Source organism: Pleurodeles waltl, chromosome 11, assembly GCF_031143425.1.
Source record: "Pleurodeles waltl isolate 20211129_DDA chromosome 11, aPleWal1.hap1.20221129, whole genome shotgun sequence".
NCBI lineage: Eukaryota > Metazoa > Chordata > Amphibia > Caudata > Salamandridae > Pleurodeles > Pleurodeles waltl.
This window is the reverse complement of record NC_090450.1, coordinates 738,634,683-738,655,787: the sequence shown is the minus strand read 5'-3', so window position 1 is coordinate 738,655,787 and position 21,105 is coordinate 738,634,683. Positions and strand designations below refer to the sequence as shown.

Here is a 21,105-nt window from a genome sequence, read left to right as displayed (position 1 = left end):
CCCGACCCCAATTATTAGTGTGTCTGACCCCCCCACCCCTCTACTCCCTGGCCTTCGACCTGCAGTGAGAGATGGAAGCGCCTCAGGAGCCATGGTCAAACCTAAGAGCCAGACCCAGAGACAATTTAATCAAATGGACAAAAATGCAGACACCACTGATACACCTGAGCCCTCATTAAACACTATCATGGCGACCATTTCAGACACTGGAAACTTGACGCAGTGACAATCAATGTCTCCCTTCTAAGAGTGGATATTCAAAAAATGTCGGACAAAGTCAATAAAGCCGAAACGAATATCCAGGCCCTGTAGTCCACGTCTAAATGTTTAGAGGAACATGTCCAGTTACTCACCAAGCAACAGCACATCATGGAGGCCAGGCTTGAAGACCAAGAGGGAAGAGCAAAAAGGAGCATCATCAGAGTGAATGGCGTGCCGGAAGAGACGGAGTACCCCAGTGTCTATCTTTTCCTGGAGGATCTTATTCTTAATAAACTCTGACCGAAGCGCTTCTCCAACTTCTTTTAGGTGGAAAGGGCTCATTGGGTGCCAATCCCGCCACCAAAACCAGGGGCACCACCAAGAAGAATTATAGCACGGATACTCAATAACAGAGACAGGGACGCTATCCTACAAGCAGCACGGACTCAAGGAGACCTACTCTATGAAAACGCACAAATTAGAATCTTCCCAGACTTCACGCGCCAGGTCCAAAATCTGCGACTTAGCTTCGAGGAAGTTAAGAGAGCCCTGCGCAAAAAAGGAATCAAATACATGATGCTGTTTTCAGCAAGGCTGTGGATAGTAACAGAGGGCAAATCCTGGTTCTTCACCCGGCCTGAGGAGGCATGGCATTGGATCGAGGGCTGGCGGAATGCCGGACAACCACAACGGAGAGAGGTGGTGAGGAGCGAACAAGGCACTCGAAGATCGGACGAGTTCTCTGCGCACCATGCAGAGGATACAGAGACAGCAAAGGGCTGAGAGTCACCATGAGGGACCACATAATACAGATAAGACTAGATGGGGCTGGTGAGGGGGAGAGAGAATGGGTATACCTCACATAGCTGGAATGTCCCTAAGTCAAAGAGACTGTAATTCCTTGAGTACTCAGCATAATTGTTTGATTCACATGTTATGACTCATAATAGGGGGCCATCTAACAGTCATAACTAAGGGGTTCATACACTAGTAATTATCCCATAGTTACTATAGGAGGAGCTAACCAACCCTAAGTACAGTTTGATGTTAAGTAATGGGTGACAGGCACTGTGCAAGTTGTGGGGGTGGGTAGTTCTGAACCTACTAAGGAGGGTGGCAGGGAGGGGGGAGTATCATGGGGAATGGTTCATTTTTGTTATTGTATACTGTTTCTTGCTCAGAACAACTTTGCTACATGGAGGGAAGAGAGCTGGGGTAGGGAGGGAGGGGAAGGAGATACCCCATTGTCATACCAGTGCAGGACTCATTATAAAGACACCAGGGAGATGCAGACGACTAACAAAGAGCAGCTAACGGTAATGACCTGGAATGTCAATGGCCTGGGCAACAAGATTAAACATACGCTGGTACTGCAATTTATTAAACGCCATGCCCCTGATATAGTCCTATTACAGGAAACTCACTTAAAAGATAATAACTATAGGGCCCTAAATTGAATGGGATATACCTTACTAACACAAGATGGATTTGCCACTAACTCCTGGGAACTCGGGATTCGACTCAAAACTTCCATACCATTCATTCTGGGCCGGGTCTGGACCAATCCTCTGGGCCGTTATGTGGCACAGACTGGCACCTGAAATGGTCAGACGTTAAACATTTGCTCTGTGTATGTGCCACCCACGCTGCGGGACGAAACATTTCCGGCACTGGGAACAATGCTGCTAGAAATGCCAGTAGGCATCTTACTATTAGGGGGTACACGAATGACACCATGAACCAAGAATATGATAGACTGACCAGTGCTAGGCCCGGGGCTGTTGTGAGCCAGTTGAGATCCTTTGTGGACTCCATGGGATTGGTAAACCTGTGAAGGGATCATAACCCCCAAGCCTGACAATGTACACACTTCTCTGCACCCCACACTAGCTTATCCCGCCTGGATTATATATTCACACATGCGACAGATGCAGGTAGATTCCATGAGGCATGACACTTGGCTCAAGAAGTCTCAGATCATTCCCCCATAGTAGAAATGCTCAGGAGCTCCTCGAGGATCATGACCCTACCTCCCATAATAGCTCTGTGACACCTCAAGGACGGCACTCTGCAGTGGAAAATTAGAGAGGGGACAGAAAACTATTTCAAAGAAAACATAGGGTCAGTAAACTTAGCGGGCACCCTCTGGGAAGCATATGAGGTCATCTTGAGGTGACCCACACAAGCGGTGATTGGGGGAGTGAATAAGTAGAGTCGACTTACGTATGATACATTAGAAAGAGAGAGAGATTGTAGACTTGGAAACTCAGATGTCAGAGAGAACAGAACCGACCATAAACTGCTGTTACAGACTCTGGCTCAAACAAAAAGATCTTAAAGACTTGGCGGAAAACACAGCTAGGAAACCTACTCTGGCAGTGCAGAGACGATTATATGATGAGGGAGACAAAGCTGGTAAATTGATAGTGTGGCTAGAGAGGAGGGACATGGGTCGCAACTGGGTGGCAGAACTACGGGGGTGAGGGGGAAGAGAGGTACACCTCAGGCTCAGAAATATCAGAGGCATTTGCTGCATACTATGAGCAGATCCACGCCTCCAGGAGGGTTCACACGGAGAGGGACTGTGGGGAACTCCTGGGAGGCCTCCAGCTTCAGGTCTTGTTGGAGGAAGATAGAGCAACACTGGAACAGGACATGACAGTTGCGGAAGTACAGGAGGCTATCGCGGGGCCGCAGTCGGGCAAGGCAGCGGCCCTAACGGCTTACCAGCCGAACTATATAAATGTATCGCAAACATAGTGGCCCCATACATGCTGGCTATATTCCAGGAGGCCAAAACAGTAGGATACCTCCTACCAGACCTGCGGGACGCCACGATTGTAGTGATCTATAAAAAAGGCAAGCCGCAAACGACTTGTAGTTCCTACCGACCTATATCATTAATTAACCTAGAAGCGAAGGTTCTGGCGAAAATCTTTAGTAATAGACTCCAGCTAGTTATAACAAGGCTGGTGCACCCGGACCAGTCTGGCTTTATGCCACATAGGAGCACCAGACTTAATCTTAGACGACTATATGGGATTCTGCATGAGACTCAGGCAGCAGAGGCAGATGCTGCCAAGGTGCTATAACTGGACGCGACAGTGGCCTTTGATAGTATAGAATGGCCTTTCCTTTTTGCAGTACTTACTAGATTGGGTCTTGGCGCTGAATTCCGCTCATGGGTCAAATTACTATACCAGAATCAAAGGGCCAGGGTTAAAGTCAATGGAGCAGTCTTGCGTTCCTTCAGGCTTCATAGGGCCACACGGCAGCGATGTCTACTGTCCCCACTCCTATTTGCCTTGGTCATGGAGCCATTGGCCGAATGGATACAGCACATCCGCTAGTGTGGGGCATTAGGGAAGGGGGCAACTGGGAAGCCCAGATCTCCCTACATGCAGACGATGGCTTGTTGTATGTCACAAAACTATATTGTTCAGTGGAAAGGTTACTGAACATCATACACACCTTTGGACAATACTCGGGATATCAAATAAACTGGGAAAAATCCTGGGCCTTCCCGCTGAATGGAAGAGAGAGCATTTTGCCACCCGATGTGAGATGCCCCTGACAGAAGAGGGATTTACATATCTGGGAATATATATCACAAGGAACCCTGAGACTCTTCTCAAGAGAAATTTATGCCCACAATTGGCAAACACTCCCGATCTCCCTAATGGGCCATGTGGCCCTGCTCAAAATGATGACCCTCCCTTGATTACTGTATGCCCTTCAAAACACTACATATCCAGTGTCTAAAGAGTTCTTTAACAAAAGCAACAGGGAGATGCACATCCTTCTCTGGGACGACGGCAGCTCACGTATTGCATTACATAAGCTTCAGATAGGGGTCTTCGAAAGAGGATTGGCGATTCCGGATATCGAAGCCTATTATCTGGCAGTCCAATTGGTTGCAGTGAGCGAGTGGGTATATGCAGATAGAGATAAACCAGCGTACTGGGTAGATAGAGCAGCAATAGGGGAGAGCGGATACCCGGCAATATTGTATATTAAGAAAAGGGAGGTGGGGCTTTCCCCACATACTACAGCTGTAGTGTGAGCATTGAGAAAGGTGACAAAGACCATGGGATGGGGAACACTGAAAAATTCAACCCTGCTTTGGACTAGTGACCAATTGTGTGAAGTGGGAAGACAGGAGGGCTTTAAAAGATCGAATCTTATTGGTATAGAGCGGTTGGGGAATGTGTGGAGAAATGGTAAATGTATTCCTTTGAAGAGCTCCTTACTGAATTCTCCATGGCAGACTCAAAGATGTAAGTACCTCCAGATGAGACATGCACTCAGACACCACATAAAGGGAGGGGAGTCCCCCTAGATACCTCCCGATAGAAGACAGACTGCTACTGGAGCCACTTCCAGGCAAGGCAGTATCACTGATTTATAAAAAGATACTGAATAACACCCTGGATGCTCTGGGTACACTTCGAGAGGCCTGGGAGGGAAACAAAGGTCCTCTTAGTGAGGAGGACTGGCAGGAAGCCCTATAGAGCCCCCGGGAGGTGGGAATCCGGGCCTGATTTTGCATGATACAGTTAAGGCTTTTACATAGGTCTTATTATTCCAAAGCCTTACTACACTGTATGGGCCGCAGTGATTCTGATCTGTCCACTATGGGGTGTAGCCTGGTGGGGACCTTTTTTCATACCCTATGGAGTTGCCCAATCATCCATGGTTTCTGGTCCCAGGTAGCAGGGGTGCTGACCTGAGTGACAGGCCTGGCGGTGCCAATGGAGGCCAGCTGGTACATCCTAAATATCACAGGGAAGGAAAGATGGCCCAGACACCAAACAACATGGTTGATCCTAGCAGCGGGAGTGGCCAAAAGGGACATAGCCAAAGCATGGGGCGCAAGTGAGCCTCCTTCAATTGGAGACTGGAAACATAACATGGATTGGTGCCATCAAGTAGAACAGGAGATCTATAAAGGCCGGGGCTGCGGCAAGAAATATGATCAAATTTGGTCCCCATGGCGTAGTTATAGAGGTATATGAACACATGTGACATAATGTATGGCAAGGTACCTTATGGGTGCAGGGGCTGGGAACATTGGTGCTACTGTTCCATGACCACTGAGAGACTGCATGCTAAATAGTAAATGAACTAATTTACGGATATGTCGGATTGCAATATTGTACCTTTCTTCCTCTCAAGGCAAAGTGTAAATCATATAATGATGATGATATATCATGAATTCTGAGCATATGTGTATTTCAATAAAAAGAGTCTAAAAAAAAAAGAAAAACCTGCAGAGTGAGTGGCATATTTTAAGAGAGATGAGTCTACACTGTTAGTAACTAGGCTTTGGTAAGTACTATGTTTGCTGTGCAAATTGTCCATCCCTGCCTTGTCTCATAATCTTTATATTCTAAGTGACTAGAGTTTCTGGAAGCCAAGAGGCAATGACACAGCAGCACTGCTTATGTAATGAGGAGTTGATGTATCCTGTCAATATTTGCGGTGTTGGTGCTAGGCCACATACCCTATTTGGCTTTCAAGGGCCTCATAACTGTGTGAAATTTATTTTGTGATTACAAACTGGTGACTGGGCTTAAACTGAGGTAAACAATCTGTTGAAGGAATAATGTGCTCATCAAAACCAGCTTTAATGACAATATTAAATCATTACATTCGAGCCTGCAACCTGTTGTATAAATCACAAAAAACCTTTAGTAGTCGTTTGTAGGTACTTCTTTAATCAACCTGTTAAAGGATGACTTTCTCCTGCAAGCCTTAAACGCGACTGAGTGCAGGAGTTAAAATATAACATTCTGACAAAACTTTGGAACGCTTTTTTTTTTGTTTTACATCATGCATATGACACATCCTCCTTCTTCCACCTAACAAAAATAATTCTAACACAATTATCTGTAAAATTAATATAAGAATAAGAAAGACCTGTACTATAAACAAATATCTTAATAACTAAAAATATGAATTTCAAAAATGTTAATACAATTTATACATTACATGTCTAAAAGGCATAACATAAACATAGCAAGAGAACAAAGTCTGAAAATAAACACTGAAGTAACAACAAGGATTGTAAAGATTGGTATAAAAAATAATCATAGTTATTATACTAACAATCACAGTTAATATTAATTTTCTCACTGTTCAATCTCTCACGTAGTCCTGCAGATAACCAGGAGGTTTTATCTCTCTGTGCACACGACTCTTCTTTCACTCTCTTCAATGTTTGCATCAACTTCCCTTCCACACTTCAGATGTTCAGAACTGTCTTCTTCCATACCTCGTAACTCATCTCCAACATAAAACCACTGCATCCATCATCATCACCCACTTCTGGTTCAACCACCTTCCTCCTTGCTGATACAATTTCACTCCCTGATTATTCCACTTGTCGCTATTCTCCAGTAACACGTACCAATCACAAACTTGTTTAACTTTAAATGGACCTCTGAACTTGAAACAATCCCCTTCCAACACGTCCATCCTTCACCTTTACCCAAACACCAAACTGAATATTTGACTATCTGCTTCTCAGTGCAGTAGAAAGATCACTACTCAATTCAAAGGGCGATTTACCATTGACTTTGTTCTCTGTGGTGCAGTAAGCCCACATTAACTCTTCTACTGCCTCATACACACCAGATCTACTGCGCACAGCCATATGTATAGATCCTTTCACAATGCGGTTCATGCATTCCGAAATGCCATTCGCCTGGGGATTGTAAAGAGTGGTATAATGATGTGTAATATTATGTGCCGCCAAAAACTCCCTTGTCTCACTTGACGTGAGCTGAGTGCCATTGTCTGTAATAAAAGTGTGGAAATCCTTCCCTCATAAAGATTTCTCGCAGCTTGGGGATAGTGCTTCTAGTGGATACACCCTTCATTAATTTGACCTCCAACCCTTTTGAAAATACATTAACCAAAACAATTGCAAACCTCAACTTGTGTTTAACTTCTAATAATGGACCTATGAAATCCATACATACACTGTGCCATGGTCCTTTAGGACTTTGAATGTGACCTGTCGCTGACTGCCCACCTACCTTCAACCTTTTCCCACTTTCCTTGCAATCTAAATATCTTTTACAATTTTTCCTTAACTCTCCTTTGTGTCATTGTCTTCCCCCAAATGACCTTCATGTCCCAAATGAATAATGTTTTCCTCTCAAGTTCTCCGGGGGTACAAATCTATTTCCCCTCATCACTACATTTTTCACTCACAGGCAACTCATCTGAAATCTTGATGAATGTTCTTACAGCAGGAACAACAGTTCTCTATCTCCTTCCATCTTCTACCACCATTTTACATACATCTCTGAACCCGCAATCATCAGCCATTCCTTGTGTCCATTCTTCTTTAGTGAAGACACCTACACTGCAATGCACTGCTTCTTCTGCCCAAGCCACCCCACTTTCCTTTTCTTGGTCTATCTCACTTTCTAGGTCAACAATCTCCCAGTTCACAGGCAGAAGTAAAAAGGCATCAGCTTTGGCATTGTACCTTCCAGGAATATGTTCAGCGATAAACTGAAACTCCTGTAAATAGGCTGCCAATCTTGCTAATCTAGCCGAACCCTTGCCGTCATGTTCTGTAGTCAGTGCCTTCCTTAATGGTTTATGATCAGTTCTTAATTCGAAACTCAAACCCCACAAGTATGTTCTACAATAATCTGTAGACCAGGCCACAGCCAGTGCATCACTCTCAATGATGGTATAATTTGTTTCAGATTCTGTCAAGAAACGTGAGGCAAAAGCTACTGTCTTCTCCACCCCTTTGTGTATTTAGGACAAAACCGTACCCACACTTGATGCACTCACATCCACAGTAAGACTGTTGCTTCGCCTTAAATACAGCAGTACCGAAATGCCTGCTGTACATATCTCCTGCTTAATACAGTCAAAGCATTTTTGTTGTTGTGCACCCCACTTAAACATACCTTCTTTCCTCACAAAGATTTTTAAATCTCCCATATTTTAGTAAAGTGTTCTACAAATTTGGTATAGTATTCGATGAGCCCCATAAATGACCGAGCTGGTCCTTATCTTTTGGTTATGGAGCTAGCTTTATTGCTTCCAAAACGATTACGATCGTATGATCTAAATATTCAATTTCTTTGCACAAAAACAAATTTTTCTTTCCTTAGGGTAAGTCCTACATCCAAAATTTTTTAGTGCTTTCCTTAGCAGTCAGTTATGTTGATCCACCGTTGCTCCATACACCAAAATGTCATTTTGAAAAAATATCACGTTAGTGAAGCCTTCAAATATTTGCAACATTATCAGTTTAAAAACGCTAGCTGCTTGGGATAATCCAAATGGCATCCTTGTCAAACAAAATGGTCCTTCCATTGTAATAAAGTCAGTTAAGTCCTTGGAACTCTGATGCAACCGAATTTGTGGGTAAGCACTCCTCAAATCTAATTGTGAGGAGAACCTATCCCCATTGAGCAAAAGCAATATTTCATTTATGTTTGGCAATGGAAAATTGTTGGTAACTATATTCTAGTTAACACTATGGAGGTCCACACAAAATCTTAAGCGACAGTCAGATCTTTTTTTTTTTTTATCACGACCGGTGATAATCAGGTAGGAGATTCCACGGTTTCAATCACCCCCTCTTTCACCATCTCACCCAACATCGGTTTGATCTCATCTCTAACCAATATAGACAATTTGCATACTTTGTTTGACAGGAATCGCCCATGGTTTCACTCTGATGTTGTGTATGTAACCTTGCAGTTCTCCCAAGCTTTCTCTGAATACCTCTTTGACCTCACCCCAAATCTCAGCCATACTTTTGTCATTTACTACCATGACCTATTCTGAAGCTCTTGTTATCACCAAAATGTTCAGATTATATTGGTGCATCCATCTCAATATTTGAGGCCCTGACTCCGCAACATACACTTTTCCCTCAGTTTCCTGTGTTTTGAATTCATTGGTTGGCAGAAAATATCCATTAATGTCATTCCCTTCTCCCTGATAACCTCCAGGACAAATATCTTTAGGGAGTAAAACATGTGACCACATTTCTGTAAGAGATCTTTGGAAGTAATGGTATACCTGGACCCATTTTCTACCGTCAGCTCCACACCCCTCCCATAAATAATAAACCACACCTTGGGTCTATTTTTTCTCCTTTCCTCTCCTCCATCCCCATCTTGGCTTAGAACTCGATCCTGAAAAATGTCACTGTTGTCCTTGCTCACCACTGCTACTTTGGTTTTAGGCAATTCCTTACAGATACGTGCAAAATGGCCTTTACAGCCACATTTCCTGCATTCTCTTCTAATAGCGTAACTTGTTTTCAAGTTGATACTATGAAATTTGCTACCACACCTGTTGCACATTTTGTCATTCTGCCTGTTCCCATTTTTTTATGATGTTTTATTTTTTCCTATTACTCCTACACTGTTGCTTATTTTATCATCATCTCCTATTTCAGCCACATCTACTTTCTCTTTATTACTTATACCTTCTCTCTTCTTATTCTTCTGTCTCATAAAGTACTCAGACACCTTGACTACCTTCACCATATCAATAGCATTTTTTTAATGTGGGAATTGCACCATGAGTTGATCCCATATGAACTCATCCCCCATCATACCAAATTGACATTTAACCGATAACTCCCTCAACCTGGATACAAACTCATCAATAGATTCTCCACTATGTTGAGGATGCGTGTAAAATTTGTAGCTTGCCATTACAACATGTGTTTCTTTTCCAAATGTATTGCTCAATCTTATTCTACCCTCCCTATACACATTAGTAATTCTTGTACCATTGTCCAACGCTTAAGGTAAAAATGTATACACCTTTGTCCCTCACACCCCAAAGAATCTAACAGAATAGCTTTTTTACTTTCAGCACTAAGTATTCACTATCCAAAGCCGGAAAATAAATGTCAAACATGTTAATCCAGTCTTCCCACTGTATCGCTGGTATCCCTTATTGTTGTGAAAATGGGGATGGTGCCGCAATCAATACTTTTTCCATATTACCAAAAAAATGCTAATCCAAAGGAGTGTGTGTGTGTGTGTGTGTGTGTGTGTGTGTGTGTGTGTGTGTGTGTGTGTGTGTGTGTGTGTGTATCACCACTGAAGAAAGATAATACCCTTATGTTTCACACTTATACAGACAAATATAATAGAGATGTGTGTGTTACTGCACTTAAAATTGTTTTCAAACTTTGGGTGTGAGCATCACAGGGCTGGAAAGTAATCTTACAATGAGGCTTTAATGTGAGTGAGCTGAGCACCACTGCATTATTACTGCTTTGTATAAATATTATAGAAACATCTCCTTAGGTATTAAGGCAGACCAGAAGGGTGTGCTCATCACCGCACTCCAGACAATACACACAAAGGGTGTGCACATCACAGCGCTCTGACCGCCGTGCTTTAATCCCTCACTTGGAAAATACTTCAGCTTTAGGAACAAAGAGCATGCGTCCCCATACTGACATGCCTGCTGAAAAGAGCGTTCTAGCAAAAATGTGTTGACTTGAAGAAAAGGCTCGAACTAGCCACACACGCCAGATGACCATTGTGATATTGAGGAAGCTCGTATGGTGACTATGACAGGTATTAGCGCCTCCCCTTCGCTTAAACTTTTCACTTTACAACAGTTACTTGTCTGACATATGGCTTCACTGAACATCAAGCACATTAGGGGTCAATTATCTCCAGAAACCGCATTATAAATTGGGCTGCAGAAATCTACTGGTTCTTATCTCTTGAGTTGGTCAGAATGTGTTGGTCGCTCCCCACAAATAGACAAAGATCACAGTACATTTGAAGGGTTGAGTTCCTCCAATGCTTGAACATGCTGAGTAGAGTGAGGTAAAGTCACCATCACAACAGCTGTCACCTGGCAGGTTGATACATGGTAGGTTGGCACATTCGTCACCAAAAAATTGTTGTATAATTCACAAACACCTTTAGTAGTAGTCTGTAGGTACTTCTTTAATCAACCTGCCAAACTGTGACTTTCTCCTGCTAGCCTTAACAACAACTGACTGCTGGAGTTTAAATTATAACATTTTGACAGAACCAGATGTTCCAACAGAACCTTGGAACGCTGGTTCTTTCTACATCATGTGTGTGACACAACCCTTGTCAATTGTTGATGAATGCAGTGCTCCATATTTATCCCCATGTTCCTGTTGTTGGAGTATAGCTACTAAATATCATCATGTTATATTTGAGATTTTTTTAAGCTTCCACTTGCCACCAAAATGCAGCCTCTTGACACTATAAAGCGAACTCAACCAGAAATAGAGTGGAAAAAAATGCGGAAAAGGTCTGAAAATTACTGGTTTAATGCCTCATAGTAGAAGCTGCTTTGAAAATGTGAATGGTCCAGCTGTCACCAGAAACTTAGGGTAGAGCATCTTGTTAATTAGTGCCTTTAATAATGCTGTTTTTCTCAATCTAGCCCATCTTCGGCTTCATACAGAAAGGATTGAGGTGATGATAACTTGAGCAATGCGTCACTGACCTGTTTGAGAGAGTTAGATGATTTCTTCATTTACATGGACAAAACATGGCACGATGTTGATCAGAAGATGCAAAGATTACACAAACAATATATATCTAACCAATTACAAAGAAGAATAGGTTGTGTGGTAAGCGTGTCAACAGTGTGATGCAATATGGTGCAAGGTGTGCTATCCACATGCCCATCTGCTGAGGTTTTCTAGAGTATTTACAAGAAAAACTTCTTCATACAACAGGTATGTTACTTGCTGTTCTGGGACTAGGAATCTAATTGATGTCTCTTGGCATGGATTGGCACAGAAGAAACACAAGAATAACAATCCACAAATTGAAATGAATTTAGGTTTTCCAATAATAGCCTTCTTGTAAGAAGAGAAGAAAAAAACAAACTTCATCCTCAGAGCCAAATGTTGAACGTAACTGAATGTTTGAGTTGTTTGAGCAATCTGGACAACCTACTCAGGTGCGGCATCTATGACAGCAAAACACATTTGGAAATGTTGTGTCCCGACTGTCCGTGCTGTAACTGGGGGTCACGGTTCTTTATTTCTAGATCTGAGACTTGCAGCCTTATGGTTCAATGTGGAGCTTGGGTTTCCAGTTAAAAACAAATGTTGATTTTTATTGTGTTGAAACAGCACTGACCGCCACAGAAAGAAATTGTGCAGAATAGCACACGTCTACAAATAAACGGTTCAAATATCCCAATACCCAAGAAAAAGTCCAAGCCTGCCTAAATATAGGCAATTCTTCCAAAATGTGTACAACATATTTAATTAGCTGGTGTTATTGAACACACAAAAATTAACATGAGAGGATTAAAAAAATTGAACTGGGCATTTCCAAGCTTGCTTAACAACAACAATAATGTACAGTCATCCTAGAAGGAGGTTGTTTCTATATGCCATTGACAATTGGGCATGGGTTGTCGGTCAAGAGAATTAATGCTGGAAATCTGTAAAACCTTGTAAGTTCCAAAGGATCTCAGACCTTCTGCTTTTTCATGTTCAGTCTTCAGAAAAATGTTCCCTAGTTTGTTAGGGTTTCTCAAGATTACATGTCAGGGTGTTGCTTATGAGTCACCATGTGTAAGCGGTTGTACGTGATTTCATGGAACAACGATTTCATGGAATATCATGACTGAGAAACCATTTCATCTGAAGTCTTTAATGGAAATTTTCTGAATTAATAGCATTTACCATATGATAGAAATCAATTCATAGAATGTCTTTTTGGTCAAAATTGTCTTATTTGTTAAGGTATAAATACAAAAGTTGCAGGACTTTCAGAAGCAGTAGTGTCTGAGGTATTGATTTTATTTCAGTGATTTACTTCAGGGGAATTTTCGGATTTATATATTTTACATTGTCATACAATTACTTTGGATGCTTTTAATTCAGGGATGCCTCAGCACCCTAAAACACCATCCATCCCTGCCCCCTAAAAACTCATACAACACCTAAACTACATCCATCCATGATCCCTACAGATCCCTCATTATTCCTTAACTCTACACATCCTGGAACCCTAAAAAACCCTTTTTATATCTAAACTCCAGCCATCTCTCAATCCTTAAAATCTCTCACTACCCTAGACTCTATCCACTCATGAACCATAAAAACTCTTCACCACTCCAAAACTCTGCCCATCACTGAATGTTAAAAAACCCCAACACCCCTAAACTCCTGCCATCCCGAACCCTAAAAATGCCTAAACTTCTCATTTGTGAACACTAAAAACCCAACACCAGCCATACATTCCATTTATTCATGAAAACCTCACCAACCTAAACTCCTTTCACTGCCTAACCATCGATTTCTGACCCCTAAAAAGCCCACATCCTCCCTAAACATTACCTATCCATGAACCCAAAAACCCATCCCTAGTCCTAAACTCCACCCAAGTTAATGTAATTTTGGATTTTTCCTTTAAATTATCATTAATTTAAAATGTTTCCTTTAATTTTCCTTTACATTTCAATGTATTTGTATTTCCTTAAAATTGGTTTTCCTTGATGTAGTTTCCTTCAATGTGATTTCAGTTTTCATTCACATACATCACTGCAAGCAGGTGGCTTAGGATGAATGCCTCAAGTGGTTATGACAGAAAGGCTATGTGCCTGTCTAGTGGTGACCAGATCATTGGAATCAAGGGGTTAAAAAGAAATACTTGTGCTCATTGTTACTCTGGACTGATTTAGAGGTGGCTGGTAATGAGAAGGCCTCCAGGTACAGGAAGAAATGCTAACTGCCAAGGAGAATCTCCCAGCATGATCTCCTCCTTTATAGAGTCGTAAGTAGGATTGGAAAAATTCTGCTAGGAGATTTTCCTCTAGAAATTGGAGGATTTTGTATCAGCACCAAACATTAAATCAGTTGTTTGATGTATACAGCATTATCTGAAGTTACCTATTGGATATCTGATTCTTACATTACTCAAGTTAATCCTACTTCGTTTTTTTCCTCCAGAGACACAAATTATTGGATAGCTCTTTCTTGCAGTATTTAGGAGCAAGTGGCCGGAAATAAATTCTCCAGAGCACCAATCGTACGAAGGCATACTGCAGTATTATCACAAGGAACAAAGCAATAAGAAGTAGTATATCTTTCAGAATGGACTCTGGCCAGAGAGACAAATTCAAAGAGAAGATATCTTATATATGTGTGCTAGTCTGCAATGGGATGTGGGAACTAGATTTTTGTGCTGCTAACAAGGAAGGGGAGGGTGATATATTTATTGGATGCACTCAGTATTCTAATATATGCAAGACTGATTTTTTAAAGATATTTTTATTATCCTTTTTTACTATGCATTTTTAATGATTTTTTAGACTTGAATGAGAGACATTTCAAGCCAACACCACTGTTTAATTATGTATAAAAATACTTACAAGTAAGATTTTTTTTTCATGCAAACAGATGTGCGAACAGTCCTGCACCAAACTTGGTATCCAATATATGTAAGGGGCTGTGTAGTGGAAATCCACATGCAGTGGCCTTGTGACATTCAGCAACGTTCAGGTTTCAGAAAAAGAGATACTCAAAGCTAACAATTATGTAGGAGAACTGCTTACATATCAGAATTTGCTTTAGTGTTGTAAAATTGGAATCGTGTTTTTGCTGAAAATATTATGAAAGTCTTTCAAATTTGTTTATGTGATCTTAAGTTCAGGTTTGCGTAATATATTGTTCTCATTTTAGTTTCCTGTACTGGCTCCTGCAAAATTTGACATTATCAAATAATATGCATCTGAATTTTCACATGGTGGTTTTCTATTTCTCATACATTATGAGGAAACAAAAATGTATAAATTGATATGCAGCTATAGGGCCTTGTCTCTTGCATGTCTCTTTTGCTAGCTCTGTTAACAGCCTCATTTGACACATGATAATGCCCACAGCAGGAGGGTAATATGTCTTTTTAGAACATCCACTTCTCTGCCCCTCTTGCGCTCCCAATTGACTTTTGCCCTGCTTACACAGTTATGTACCCACATACCATATGTCACATTTCTACTTGTCTTCTGGTTCTCCACTTCAAGCATTGCTTTCTGCATTTCTTTCCCAGTCTTCATTCCCACCCCTACCTATCTACCGACCCAGGTCTCTTCTAGACCCCGTCTCTTAAACTTCTAAACAGTGCCCCCTTCCAGCCATCCCTCAAGTGTCACTTTTTCTCAACCTTCTCTTCCCACCATAAATCCCTAACCCACTCGCCACAGTGTCTTTCTTGTTCTGTTCTCTTTACCTGCACCAGTACTGCACAGGAGTGGATGGTGGTATTTAGATTAAGAAATTTGTTGAGAAATAAATCATCTTAATGGTGGTCTTAAAAAAACCTAAATCTGTTTAGTTACAATTTTGTTATTTTTTTTTTCAGAGTATCAAAATATTGAGATATTGAAAGTATTGCCTTCCATAAAGTCTTTCTGAGCTTTAACTGTAAAGATAAAATTGGCACCCTCCAATCCCCAATGCCGTTCTTTAGATAATCAATTAATGCTTCATGATTAATCCATAACAGGGAGGTAAGGGTTCTACTTTGCCCTACGTCTAATGTGCTCTAGTTTGCAGAATTGAATTTTACATCAATGACATGTTATCACATGTAAAAGAAAAAGGTGAGAAAGTGTACTATATGTAACAAAACAATAATATTGACCACTTGTTCCACCTACTTGTTGGTGTCTATAGCAGGTTCCCGACCCCAGAATGAAGGTGCTAAAAACAGTAAGGCAACCACATTTCTATACACGCAATGTGATTTAAATATGTAAAACATTGTTCTCTCTCAAGGGACCTTCATTGAGAATCAAAGGCACTGAATAGTCCTTCCCACATGCCAGGATTCCGGAGCAGTTCTTTCAAAATCACATCTACCAGGAAACGTGATAGATATGTTAAATTTTTGCATCCTTGAGCCTATAGTTGTAAGGTCTGGTGTAATGGCAGCGAGATATAGAATACCTTGGTGTATGTATCACTGTCTTAGTAGGCTGTGGTGGTGGAGAGACTGGTGAAATTCGCAATGGAAGTGCTGCTGGAATCGCTATTTAAGAAGGAAGAGCAGGGTGAAAGGGAGGAAGAGAGTGCTGTGAAGGTGGAGTGGATTTTGTTGTAACTCAAGGGGGTGTTGGTGAATCCAGAATGGTATCTTTCATCCATGAAAGCAACTACGCTGTCTTGGTCAGGGAAGTAGTATAATGTCTCAACAGTTCTCAACGTTGTATGGTGTCTCGACGTCTAAGTCCTGCTCAACATCAACTGTGTTCTTCTCCTCAACGTCAAACCAGCTCTTGACAAACCAGCAAGTTGGTGCAGTACTTCTTCTCAGTGTTGAAGTCCTCGATGTCGAATAGGAGCAGCCTTGCCCCAGATGTTCTCTTTTTGGATTGCCCTCTGTGGGAGACTTCACAGTATGACATAGGGGCACAGGTAGAGGGTTTAGGCTCTTCCACCAGTCAGGGAATCTTGCAATCTGCAGTGCTCCACTTGGCCGTGGAGGTGAGTTATTTCACTCTCCCTCACTGTGCCTCTGGAGAGGGTCTTGCAGTGGCAATACGTCTTTGGGTTTTTAGAGTCTGGCAAACATAAGATACAGATCCTGTGTGGATCTGGTGTTGGCTTTTTTCTGCCACACTCTGGGCAGTTTGCAAAAATAGATGGCATTTTGCAAAACAATTGATACATTTCCGGTCAGGACATTATCTAAAAATACTCAAGCCCTAGAGGAGGTCAGGTGAATCCACTTTAAAAAAGCCTAAGATGAAAATTATTGTGGAAAAAAAAAAGACTTTAAAAAGGCAGAGCTCTGCTCCAGAATCCTGTCAGGAGGAGCCGGAAACAAGAACTGAGTAAACTGCCAACTACAGGGAATGATGGGACACTGGAGGTCAGAAGGCCCATTAAGCCTTAGTGTTCCATTTAGATCGTTTCAATGCTGCAGCCTATACGGGCCACATTGTTATCTATTACTCCTTAGCTTACTTCAAAAAGAAGCAAAAAGCATTTGTCAAAGATGTTTTTTAAAAGATCACTTCATTTTTGCTTAAGTGATTTTTAAGGGTATGACCCTTCTTCCTTCTAAATTTTTAAATAATTCAATATACAATGGCAAAATAGCCTGCTTTTAAGACTAAAGTCAACATGTCTGTCACATGTTTCCTGGCCTTTCCAAAGTAAGGTGAAGTAGCTGTGACCTTGAAAGAACTGTTCCGACATCCCTGCCCATAGGCTGGACTACTCAGTGCTTATGATTACAATGGAGATTCTCCTAAGAGAGAACTAGAATTACAGGTAAGACACCATTTCTATTTTATTACACAACTCAGAAGCACTCATTTTAGTGACATCTGCTTGACACTTCCTAGCTGAGATTAGAAACTGCCTTTCTGACACACACTAAGCCACCAAGCTAGCATACCAACTTGAGGGTTCTATCTTGAAACTAGTCTTATTCAAATTTCAGAGTTTAACATATATTTACATCCAGTGACTTAAGTCATCTGGTGCTTCTGCCTGACCTTGATTATATATTTCAGAGCGATGCAAAACAGGATACAGAATTTGATTTAGAACTGAGATAAAAGCTGAGCCAAGGAATTTATCAGCTTACTCCAATAGGCATATCTTCCCCAATTTATGTTTAAATTTAAAAATTAGGTAAGATTCAACTTTAAACTATTATTTGAATCTCAAGTTTGTCAATTAATCACAAAAGAAACCTTTTAGTTAAAATAAATAAAACAAAATCTCCAGAAGCTTCATCCCAATAGTTCTTACAGGCTACAGACCAGTTTTGTTGTTGTCAGAATTAACTTTGCCTCAGAGTATGTAGGCATGTCATCTCCGTTCTAAAAGTCCAACTTTGGTTAGCTAGTTGGCAAGGAATGAATCTTAAAGTAATATATCAGCAATTGGTACCTTTTTGGTATTTGAAGTGCGATGCCTATTGTAGCCAGAACCAACTACGTCTTGTGTTAGAATCAACACTAAAACTAAATGTTAGATCCATATCCCCTGGCCGTGGAATACATTTATATAACTTTACCCCATGTCTTAAGATCTCCGCAACATTACAGAAAACTCAGAAGGCCCCTTACAAGCCATTGTTTCTGGCATGCTTATTTACTAAAAATGTTTTGTATGGCAATCAGGATGTCTATTCACAGTATTCTCTTTCTGTTGTATATCCTTTAGGTTTTTCATATTTACTTCTCGCTCTATTTGTTCTAGTTTCCTTTCTGATTAATACCACCCTAAAGCCAAATGATGCCTGCAGTGCTGTACAATACTAGATGAAGTATAAAACAGATAACAATAACTTGTCTCTTGGTTCAATCATAAAAGCACAAAAAGAGTCATTGGCAAAGCCATCAGATCTGGCATTTGTAGTATTACATGCTATGGTGACTCTGAATGTTTACCAGGAACCATAAAATGTGCTGCTGTGTGTGTGTAAATAACAAACCTCAGGAACAACCGAAGACCTCAAATGGAACATGGGTAAGTGTATGTTTCTAACAATAATTTCCACAAGAACTATCAATTAAAGATAGTATAGTTAATCTTCAGATATACATAATAAATCACAAAACATAAATGATATCAAAGGAAGACTTAATAAGGACTATGGTCATTGCAGCAGCTCAGATGAAACAATTCAGTTAATCAAATTTCGTAAAAGTGCTCAGTGTGAAAAATAAACACATGTTAATGGTGATGATATAGTCTCAGATGTGATCAGAACAAAATAACATCAACAAACAATACAAAGTGAAATTAGTAAGATCAGAGTGTTCAACTATTTGAGTCCATGTAGCTCAAGTTCTGCTCCCTGTATTTATCAATTTAGCAGTCTTTATAGGCTTGTACACCAACAGTGATTTGACCAAGACATTATTGACTCCGTTATCATCAGGATGAAGAAGACTAGACTGGGCACTGGAAGTGTGTATGTAATTAGAAAAAAAGGAATCAATCAAACCTAGTTCTAATAGCCAAACAAGCACAAAAGGAATTGGAGAGTTGACTTGCATTTCAAGGTTGAAAAAATAGGAAACCTACATAAAATTAAGATAAAAACCAAAGGGGAAGAACAATCAGTGTATTTAACTAATGTCATAAAACCCATAGGGCTGAGACACATATGACTCTCAAAGTGATTACAGCTGTAACATTGTGGGTGTGACACTTGTTCATACCTCTAGAGGAGGACCTAAATCACATGAGAGTGGAAAAGCAAAGGAGGACCTAGACCACAAGAAAGTGGAAAAGCAGGGAGCACACTTCTCAACAATAATTGCTAGTGCCATCTCACGGTGGAGGGAGAATAAGAAGGACATTGTACAGAAGGGCATTGGTAGCATCATATCTATGGCAGAAAATTGAAAGAGAATCAACAAGTCTTTTAAGGGAAAAATGTTGAAATTGAGGGATGATAACTAGTGAAGAGGTCGAACAAATAGGAATTACAGACCCAGAACAGGGGACGTGGACAGGGAGCAATGTCCATAAGACTGGTTCATAAGTAGTAAGTGATTGGAGTGCATGTCTAGGCAGAGGTTTATTTTTTATAATATTGTATGTAAGGACCCATGTAATAAATGGATTGTGTAGAAAAATACTTTCAAACAGAATTCCTGACAGTAAAGCCAGGCCAGGTTGAAAAAAACATTTGTCCTAGAAGTCTCAAAGTCTATACCAGGGATACTCAAAGTACGGCCCGGGGGCCGCATGCGGCCCTCCTGATCTCTAATTGCGATCGCCTCGTGAACAGAAACACTGGGCTGCTGTTTACTTGACAAAGCAGAAAAATTCAGAAAGCTGTGAAATGGCATACTTTATTTACACATGAAGTGGCCTAGACTACTTATCTTTAGGAACACATTTAGTTTTAAAGATATCTTGCACTAGACATGTAAGAACATGATAAACTGTCAGCAAACTTCAAAAAAGTGTTTAAATGCATGAGCGTTTTAACTTACTTTACGCCCCCTCTTGTGTCCACCTTCCATCACCCCCTATTCTTGGCCTACTGGCAGCAGTGTGGCCCTCGGGCATGCCACAGACAGTGTTTTGTGTCCCCTGTGGAAATGTTTGCGAGTACCCATAGTCTAGACAAAGGATAGTAAGGGAAAATAATTTCAGGGTGCAACCAGTAAATAAAAAGGACGGTCACCCTATTCTACCCAGGATGAACAGTCATCCAGTGTATCCATGCTATCACATGCAAATCATCATATTCCATTTGTTAATCATTTTCAGTTCCTGAATGATAGTCACTTCTGATGAATATTTCTAAACTAGTGTCCAGGTGCTAGTCTGGCTTGAGAAAACGTTCCTCTAACAATGCTCCCACACTTCCTAGCTATGTAAGTGCCATTCCTGGAAGCTCACGTCAGTTTCTTTCTTTCTGTGCCTTCTGACTTGGGTCCAGAGCTCTGCTCTCAGTTTTGTCATTCTTCAGACGACTCCTGAAAATCAAACAAAATCCAATGTTTTGGGGAACGATGTCCCTTTCTAAGACTACAGGTTGTAAACTATGCTACGGCTGTAGAAAACTGATGTCAGTCACTGACCCATATTAAGTGCGTCTTGCACGCTTGGGTTTGGAATATGCCTCAAAGTTGAGCAACAGGCCTGCCTTTTTACACCCAAAGTCAATCCAGGACTGAGAAGTGAAGCTGTACATTACTGAACCCAAGAATTTGTGGGCCTCACTTTGGTACCAATCCAAGTTGAGGCACAGATTTTCTCCTACAGGAGATTGCAGATATATGGCATTCTTCTAGATTCTTCTGATGCATCTTTGAGCCCCCGGGACCTGCAAGGGCCCTGTTGGCTTTACCGTTGGTAGATCCATCTTCTCTACCATCTTACCCCCTTGGACCTGTAATGGGACCTAT

At 41.1% G+C, this 21,105-nt stretch overlaps 1 protein-coding gene across 1 annotated transcript in view; it reads left to right on the top strand.

Moving 5' to 3' along the window:
* The window catches only part of LOC138266081 (trichohyalin-like), a 475,778-nt gene extending 455,710 nt beyond the window's left edge, over window positions 1-20,068 (top strand). The window contains exon 28 of the mRNA XM_069214443.1: window positions 14,168-20,068. Coding sequence (XP_069070544.1) covers window positions 14,168-14,227 — 60 coding nt within the window. The 3' untranslated portion in view covers window positions 14,228-20,068. The remainder of the gene's footprint in view (window positions 1-14,167) is intronic.
* Window positions 20,069-21,105: the final 1,037 nt, after the last annotated feature.